Source organism: Phycodurus eques, chromosome 2 (genome assembly GCF_024500275.1).
Source record: "Phycodurus eques isolate BA_2022a chromosome 2, UOR_Pequ_1.1, whole genome shotgun sequence".
NCBI classification, from domain to species: domain Eukaryota; kingdom Metazoa; phylum Chordata; class Actinopteri; order Syngnathiformes; family Syngnathidae; genus Phycodurus; species Phycodurus eques.
In genome coordinates, this window is record NC_084526.1 from 30,475,698 (window position 1) to 30,485,658 (window position 9,961).

General features: G+C 39.3%; 1 protein-coding gene across 1 annotated transcript; it reads right to left on the reverse strand.

The window, feature by feature from the left end:
* Positions 1-789: 789 nt before the first annotated feature.
* chst1 (carbohydrate (keratan sulfate Gal-6) sulfotransferase 1) lies at positions 790-7,138 on the reverse strand. The gene is made up of 2 exons (XM_061702654.1): positions 6,893-7,138; positions 790-2,833 (listed from the first exon to the last, which is right to left on the reverse strand). Exon 2 carries the CDS (start codon positions 2,785-2,787, stop codon positions 1,510-1,512), a length of 1,278 nt encoding a protein of 425 aa, XP_061558638.1. The 5' UTR covers positions 2,788-2,833; positions 6,893-7,138; the 3' UTR covers positions 790-1,509.
* Between the last annotated feature and the right edge of the window lie 2,823 nt (positions 7,139-9,961).

Sequence of the window (9,961 nt, forward strand, 5' to 3'; positions counted from 1 at the left end):
GTGCGAGTATTTACTGACAACAAAAACAACAGCTTTGTCATGTAGCTCTTAAATTGTGACTGCACAAACAGATATTTCAGCTCACTTTTAAATTGAGAAAACACCTTGCGATAAGTTACAGATGTTTCTATTGTTGTTTTGGCAGTGCATCTGGCAACATTACCCTTATCTTAAGGTCTCTCGCTCACTCTCACACATACACACACACACACACACACACACACACACACACGCACGCACGCACACAATCAATGAGTCTGGTCAGTAAAGAGCTTCTTCATTCAGTAATTTCAGTGAATAAAGCAAATACTTTTTCTGTAGGGCCCAATGTCATGTGTTGTTTTTTGCGCAGGTAAAACTTTAAATGGTGGCAGGTGTGTGTGGACTCCCATAGTTTAATTTGAAGTTCATGCTCTGATTTTTAAATTTTTTTTTATGAATCATGACTCAAGTTACTCGAGTATTTTTCCACTGACTCTTACCCAAGTAAATATTTGGAGGACCACTTTTTACTTGTACTTGAGTCATATTATTCTTCAGTAACAGTACTCTTACTTGAGTACAATGTTTGGCTTCTCTAACCACCTCTGCTTATTAGTCTCTAATACATTTTGGATGTGATACAATGCTGTCTTGTATAAAGCATCCAATTGTCTTTGTCGAAAAAAAAAAATTCAGTTGTATTAGTACACCAAAATGAGTTGATACTGAAACAAGCAATTCATCGGCCATTTAACTGATAAGTTAAACCTACAATGACATGTTTTTACGAAAGACAAAGGCGACTAAATCTGTGATCGTAATGATGACACTCCAAATACAAAATCATAAACGATGTTTGTGCTTAATCAGATTCTGCCTCAATTTGGATTAAAGCCTTTATAAATATCAACATCCAAGTTAATAACGCCATAATCAACTTGAAAAATTTCACTTAATCTCTAATTACCCACTGAGTAGAGAATTCAGAATTACCTTTGTTTGTCACAGACGGTTGTAAATCTGCTCATGAAAGACTTATGACCACCATTTGATTTAACGTCCGTTAATGCAAGGAAGACACATTTTATACTTAGTCTCCTTCCCCAGCACTGCATGCCAGTATCTACTTTCTTATTACATGGATAGAAACACTGAAAAATCTGACTGCAACATTCACTATTTATTGCACAATTTTGTAAATGCTCGTAAAAGAAACAATAACCCATTCCATGTACCAACACATTTTTTGAAGGGCAACATTTTACCTGCATACACAAAGTGAATGAAGATAATGTCCTGTTAATGGGGAAAACATATATGACACATTTGTAAACTAGCTTGTTTGATTATTTAGTGTTTTAAATGTGCTGTTCATAACATTTGGGGATCATCTATCGTCCCTTCGTGCATTCAAATTTTCATTTAGTGCAACTTTGAATAGACAAACTAAAAACAAACCAACCAATGACATGATAAGGCAACAATTATAAATATATAAAAAAATATTCATTTGAGAACTATCTTTTGTTACAAAAAGGGTACAAAGGTTTTGTCTTGCACCAGCGAGATAGACATGTTTTTCAGTTGCTGGACCGACCTCACAGCCTTGTATCCCAATTGTTGGAGAACCTTTTGACACACGGTTTGAGTGTATTCTACCATGTCATAAGACAGTTTCAAGCGCCAACTCTCTGCATTAGCTGCGGAGTCTCGTAATGTACCAAATTTGTGTTTTGCTGATGGCTCATTGCTGCCATGAGTGTTTGCAAGAATCCAGTCTTCCACATTTTTATCCATGGGCAGCCCCAGATAGTCATAGATCTCCTTCGTCTTGGGGAGTGGATTTTTAGCCAAATCTTCATAGCGAACCAACATATATTTCCCTTTCAACCAATAGGGATGGCTAAGACCAGTAGAAACAGAGCTTCGGTAGTCTTCACAGACAACAGTGAGCTGACTCAAGTCAAGATTGTAGGGCTTTCGCCCTGTGGCCCTCCATATACGCCACAGCCGGTATGTATCCCTGAATGTCTCAATCCGGGATGATAGGATACCACGAGGGTCTCTGACAAGTTGGATCACTTTGATATTCAATCTGGGGTCCTCCAACAAGGCGCGCAAATCCCCAATCTCTGGCACACGGACAGTCTTGATGGCCACATGTTGTTTCTCCCGACAGGCTTCAGTTGCCAAGGTCAAGTTAAGGAGTGCACATTTCTTAACACAGTCCCCCTCTTCTACATTAACATCAGCTGGGCCAAAAGCATCACATACAGGTTGCTGGCACAACGCCCGGCTCGCACCACGGCGGAAAAGTTTGTCTGTGGTGTGGTTTGTTGGTGTTGGTTTGATGTAGCTCTCTAGGAAGTATAGGTCGCAACCATACAGACTTCTCAATAGGTCTCGGCTAGCCCCCAGCATCACACGGCGGTCTGCTGTGTTGTGGCTGTGGGACAGACGGGGCATCAATGTGGTCTGGACATGATAAAGAGGTTCAAACAGGTAAAAAACCTCTTGGTGCTGGTTGAGAAGTTGGCCAACAAAGGAGGAGCCGCTACGAGTGGTGGCCAAGACCAAGATGTGGGTTTTGCGGCTTGCATTAACGTAAAAGAAAGGGTAGTCATCGCAGCCTCCTGCCCCCCGTTCAAAGGGAGATTCGGTCTCCTGATCCCCCAGACCGCAATTATGTGGGCTGGGCAATGTGCACAACTGGAAAGGCTTGGAGGTGAGTGTGCGGATGGCTGTGTACTGGATGGCGATGGAGGCCAAGGCCAGCAGGATCACTGCCTTCCAGGAACATTGCATGGCGGAACCACTTCATTTAGACTCATGGATCCACATCAGGTCCTCCCTGTAAACAAACAATTTACAGCGAAGTAAGAAATTACACTGATTATTTTAGTTGTTAGTAGTTTTAAGTTGTTTTGTCGTTTTAACCATCTGGTTCACGAATTATGGAAGCCTAAGTCAAAAGAATAAGTACGTGTCTTTACTCTTCTTAGGACATGAAAAGAAATTATGAACTTTTTTTCAACCATGTGATTTTTTTGAGGAAGTTACAGACATGTCTACTCCCATGGACTTCATGTGCCTAAGCACTCAACATAGACCAGTACAAACCCAATTTAAGAATGAACTCAATTGAGTTTTATGACAAACCCATGAAAAATTATTATTTTTTATGCTTGAAGAACTTTGTGTCAAACCTGCACACATTTTAACATTGTAAGACCCTATTCTTTAGTCCTAAATAGGAAAACAAACAGCGCTCACAACTGTGAAGCTAAGTTAATGTTTCAAAACATCTCCAAAAAAAAAAAAAAACTGCTGTGTGAGTCTCCATTCTTTTTTAAGAGTGCATGACTGGTCTTACAATGCCATCATATCATGTCACCATTTCAGTGACAACAGTTGACAGTCTTTGCATCTTTGAACATCTGCATCACAAAAAAAGTCTGTCTGTTTGTTTTCTCATAAACCTGTGTATAGTACAGTATATGCTCGGGTGAATGTTCCATCCATCCCCGGCTGTGTGAAAGTAACCAGTTAGTAAAGCATCAAAACACAAAAAAAAACACCTTGTGGTTTTATGAAATTTATCTCCAGCCATTCCCAAACCACTGATACAACCCCTACAGTATTTGCAGAGCTCCGGTACACATATCAATAAGTCAATGCCTTCACCCACACTTTCGCTCAGTTTGGGCTTTATTTTGTTATATATTGTACAATACGCCTCATCAATAAGATCTCTGGGAAACAAATACCTAAAAGGAAGTGACTGGTTTTCATCACTCAATTCACTTTCCAATTTCCTAGAAGTCTCCATCAAAGTCATGTTGGACTTTCCATAAATATTTGGAGGAATCAGTGTGGGCATGCCGGGCACGTTCGATGTGAACATCTTCCACAGCGCTTCTCATCCTGACTGTCAACATCTCATCTTCCCGTCCTTCACCAACCTCAGCTCCAAACTATTAGTTGTTCCCTGGTACCCAATTATCATCACTATTACCCCTATACTCCTGATCAATGGAGTAGGAGTGAATTTCCTGGACTATTCTATAGGCTTCCCTATTCTTTTGCTGCATTTGCAGTTTACAAAATATGCCCCCCCCCCAAAAACAATAGAGTTTCTAACATAAAACTACAACTAATCTGCACAAAAATTGTTTCATTTTAAATAAATAACTTATAACTGTACCAAACATGCTCTCAATTGAAACCTAGATAGTGTTGTACTGGAAATAAAGTAACCAGTTCATGATGTCCACTATATAGGACACCTGGGTGTTTCCAATTTACTAGCCATTTGAATTATTTGTTTTGTAAAAACGAGGAATATAGTTACTTAGATTTTTCTGCATCTCATCATAATCTTTAAGAAGGACTGGCAGGTTATTTGTTGTAATAACTAACCTCTGAATGAACCTCAATGGGTGCGGTTAGAGTATTCTAAATTCCGCCGTAAAAACCATTTTACTTAGGAGAAAATGGCTTTTAACTCATTTATTACTGCAGACGTTCATTTCGTCAACTGGAATCCAACCGTTTATTGCCACCGACGTACATATTCGTCATTTACTGTATGTTTTTCAACAGTGAAGGGAGGGAGATCGTGTGACACTGCTGTTTGTGAATTTCAAGCTTGTAAACAACTGTACTGACAGAAAAACGCAGGAAGTTGAGAGTTATGCAGAACTTTAGATTTGAAATCAACTCGGATTTTGAGTACCCGAGAGATTATGATGGATAAAATGGCCACAGGTTGGAAGTCGGACAAGTTTAGGCATTTTACACACGAACAGAATATGTATATGTAAAGTATAAGCAGAGTATGTGTCCCAGTAGTTAGCAGAAATGTGTGTGTTGTGATTGTGATAACGTACGACGCAGAATCGTATGTGAAAAGCAATTTACAGCTGGGATAGGCTCCAGCACGCCCGTGACCCTAGTGAGGATAAGTGGTCCGGAAAATGAATGAATGAATGAATTTTCTATCAAAAGCCATTCCAAAACATTCTTTATGCTGTTTTATATAAGGAAACCAGTGTTTGTATGTTGTCACTAAAGCAAAAAATATTAGCATCAAAGTTACTGTTCCTCTTGATATCGTCGCTATCGAGCAAAATCCCTGTATGTCCAAATGTGGTCAATTTAATATTTTTTCACAAATCGATACTATTGGTCTGTCCCCACGTTGTCTGTCATTTTTATACCTTATTAATCAATTGAAAGTGTTGAAAATAGCTTGAGAACAAATCTATCAAAGCTCAAATGTGTTGTAAAGCTCCACCTTTTCCGACACTCACGTGGTGGCGACGTATATTATCATGCGATTGAACATAATTTTGAGGTTGTTAGCATGCAACAGTATATCGTATCAATATAGGGTATCATACCAACAACAATGCAGTGTTTGGTAACTCAAGCAAGGTAGCTTTTTTTGAAAAGTACAGTCATCATTGTTGGAGATGCAAGAAAAAAAGATAGGTTTCTCTTTTTTGGAGGGAGAAACAGCTATATTTTGTGAAACCAACCTATATTCTATTGCTAATTTCTAAAGAACAGAAAATGGTTGAATCAAACTTTTTCACCTGGTGAAAGAAGAGTTGTTCTTTCTTTTGATATATTTGGGATATAAATAATCATAAAACAATATTCTGTGGGTCTTCTCAGTCAAAATGCTCTAAAACGATTTGCAATATAGGGAACTCTGCTTTGAAAACAGCAGCACTGAATGAGTTAAACAGCTGTCCACGGTAGTAACTGCGATGCACCAGAGGGTTAAAACAAATTAATAAAATATTATTTTGAATCAAAAATGGAAAAATGAAGGAGTAGCTTTTAGTTTTTTAGTGTGAGTGATTAAAGGACTGATTATACTCACACTACAGCCTTCATTTTACACCTGCTGATCAACAGAAGTGGACAATTACGCATTCAGTTTAAAAACAAAATCTGAAAAAATCCTTGAAAAAGAATAATGTCCTCTTACTGAGGGCATTAATCCAATATAAATAGTAATGGTAAAATAAGCAAAATGGAGATGTGTCTTCTGACTGCTTGTATTCGATAAAATATCTCGATGACAGTCCATGGAGAACGTTTAACATTAACACATAGTCCTTTATTATATTTACTTTTTGCAATATTAAAAAACAACAACAACTATAAGCCAACAGTATTGGCAATTGATATGTAGCCTCACTTTCTGCCAACTCCAATATCTATGCGTCAAGTACCATGATGGCCTGATTGAAGAGAATTAAAAAAAGACATGTATTACCCATAAAAATTGAGAGTAAAGCTGTACAAACAATGTCACGTCAAGGGGAGAGGTTGCTGTAAGTAAAAAAAAAAAAAACATTTCCAAAACAGCGAATCAAAAGCGTGTGCATTCATGCAGAAAGCTTTGATGAAATAAAGCCTCTCATCATCCCCACATCTGACAGCACTACATTTTTCAGGTCCAGCAGAAAATACATTTGGCATCACTTCAAATTCTTTCAGCGCAAGTTAAATATGCACTGCCTTGTAAAAGAAAATGAGCTTGCTTTTCCCTGGATAAATGGAGATAATGGATATTCTGTGAGCTTACATTGCTGATGTCTTACATTGAGAGGAATCTACATGGGAGCTAATTTCAAACCCAGGGTGAGATGTCCGCTACATAAAACTCACATATACTGTAGTGTATGTAGACCGCAGTGAACAGGTTGAGCTTGCTGATGATCTGATGTGAGATGGAGTCATGCTCAGTAATGCTGCGATAAGGCAACGCTGCACAAACGAATGCATCCCACCCAACCAGCAAGTATTCAAAAACATTGCGTTGATATGTGCGTGCATGCTGTCAAATCGTGCATCCAAAACATGTACAATGACAATATTTATCCATTTGTGTTACCTTGTTGGTAGCAGGAGTGTTCTCATGATGCTCCGTGCTCGCTGCTTCCCTTTAGTGGTCATAAATGTTTCCAAATGTGCGCTCCTTTATCGAGTAGAGGGCTTATCCTTTTGTGACGTTAAAGCATGCTTCATCAGAGAAAAAAGTGCCGTAAAAAGTGGAGCGGCTATGGTGTTATGATCGTGCAGTCAGGCGGTGAGGGAGACCGGGGAGGTAGCTAGTCTTCTTTTTAATAATGCGTGTGTGAGGTACACAAGGACTGATTGTCTGGACCACCCAGACCCCTCCTCTTTCCACCTGCCTCTCTCTCTCTCTCGCTCTCTCTCTCTCACGCACCAGCGCACACACTCACCACGCCATCATCATCATCATCATCATGATGCTCTGTCCTATCCTGCCATATCACAGTAACTCCCTCCCTTGCCTCTTTCCATCCATCCACCAAATGACATTTAGTCCACGTCATCCCATCTGCCTTTTCAAATGTAGCTGTAAATATTTCATTGCTATTGCAAATATCCATCCATCTCTAGCTACCAGGGAGCTGGAGCCTATCCCAGCTGACTTCATGGGAGGGGAAGACTATATGCCCTGAACTGGTCACCATTACATCACAGGGCACATATTGACCCATGCAAACCATGAACACAACCCACACTGCCTGCATAAAAGTCAGGCCAATTAACCACTACGCCAGTGACCCTATTCGAAATATATATTCTTCGTATAATATTAATTATTAATTGTGTGTAGTACTGCACTGACAAGTCCAGGGTGTGGTCCAGTGGCGTGCAAAGGCTGGGGTTGGGGGGGGCAGGGGGACGGGGTGCTGTCAATTGTCTGGACTCCATTGTTGATTAATGATGCAAAACGGAGTGCACTACTTGGCTGAAGCCAACATGTTTCCAAGCTGTTTATTCAGTGTTAGCTGTTTGTGTTTGAAAGAACAACAACACAAAGCCAACCTTCAGAAATTCAGCTACATCCACAAAGACTGCTGAATATAATGCTGAAAAAAATTGTTTAAGATACAAAAATAAAAAATAGATGATTTTCTTCATAGCATGTTACAGACCTTTAGTCAAATGCTTATCACTAATTAAGATATGTACTGTACGTAAGAACATAAGGTCGTGATAATGTCAGAAGCAAACTGATGATTTATTGAGTCTTCATTGGTGGTTTATCACGCTATTAATTATTTTTAATTTATTTTGTAGGGTGCATTTTAAATTTTTTAACTGCGAGTCATTGCCCTGTCAAGTGGCGAGACATCCTAAAACCTCTTGACGTCCATATCGCTACCTGAAATATCAATATGTCAAATCAGTGTTTATTCAACAGAAGTGGACAATTACGCATTCAGTTTAAAAACAAAATCTGAAAAAATCCTTGAAAAAGAATAATGTGTTTAAAAAAATCAGTGTTTATTACGTTGAATTTATATAAAGCAAAGTGCAAGCAGTAAATCCAGTGATAACCTTTCAATCAGTGTGCTTTGATAACTGATTCAATAACAGGAGTGCCAATGCAAAGGAGTAGCTTCTCTGTAGTTAATGCTGGTGTTAGAGAATCCGCTCCGAAAGAGATAAACACCTAAATGTGATAGTTAATTAATTTTATATTGTGCATGGAAAATTATATTGCGTATACACGTACACAACCTTGTGCATTACCTTTAGATACAGTCAAAATTATGAATAGATAAATGTGTTATCTTATGATGATGAACTCACTCACATGTTCATTTCATGCACCTAATAATAGGCACTGACTATTACACAATTAGTATGTTAATCTTGTTAATTTATGTGTGTGTTTAGAGGACATTAACATCAAATTGCTCACTTGAATTTGATCAATGGTCATTTCCATAGGCTTTCTCAGCTGTGAATTGGCTGAGATTATTTTCTAAAGGCTTTTCTTACATACTGTTCACATGTAGAGAACCTTGAATGCAATTACAGTCCCATTAAGTCACATTCGTTTAACCTTTGCTGAATAGTACCTCATGTTGCTGGGAGAGCCTTGCAGAAGAAAGACCCTGCATTTGTTTAGAATGGTGCCAGAGGGAGGCCAAAGAAGCAGCAGCTAAAGCTTTGTTACCACAGCAGTACCCGCAGCATTGATGTCAATGAACCCAGTTTATGGGAGCCATGTCAGGAGACACGCTTGCACATGGAAGCCGAGCATCTGCTGCAGCATGATAGCTTTTGTCTGCATTATTGTGAAGAGCCATTTGTTGTGAATGTGAGATGATTGGATTTATAGCTTGCATTTGTGTTTGCCCTTTTAAGCGTTTTTATTTTACACGTACAATTATATAGTCCTAAATATGTGAGTTATAGTTAATACAATTATTTCAGAATAAAATATTCAAGAGAAATGGATTATGATTTTTTAAAAAAAAAGCTATCAACCAGACTTCAGTATACCTCATTGGAACATTTTGTTTTTAGCCTAGGATTAAACTAGCGTGTTTTGCTACTTATCTGGCCTTTTGTGGATTTTGTGCAATACATGCGCCATAAAATGGACAAGGCGCAACAAGCTGTGTGAAGAGACAACAGGATGACTATACAGTATGTGTGAATGAGGAGACTCACATTTAAGATATGTCCTAATGGATCATCCTGCAGTGCAATTCCAGATGGATATTATGTGATATTTGAGGTAGGAATTGACTGGCGGTCACAAGAGCAATGAGTAAGCAAAAGGAGCAGCGAGTGGGGGTTGACTAAGGTTGGGCATCGGGAATCGAAAACCGAATGGAACGGGGACTAAAGGCTTCTTTATACTCGCGCGGACGGCGACCGCGCTGACGTCACTGCGGCTATCCGGCGCGTAGTTTGCCTTTAAACTCGAGCGCAACCCATGCGCGCAGTTTTGAAAATGTACTGCAGTTCACCTCCAAGTCAAGGGTGTCGCTACGGCTGGTATTGGCTAGGACACCATAGAGTGGAGTTTCCTCTGCGTATTTTTGGCCATTTCCGGTAGCCGTTTTTACTTTCCTTCCAGTAACAAAGAACAAAGCAACAACAATAGCGACCATGTAACAGTGTCTGCTAG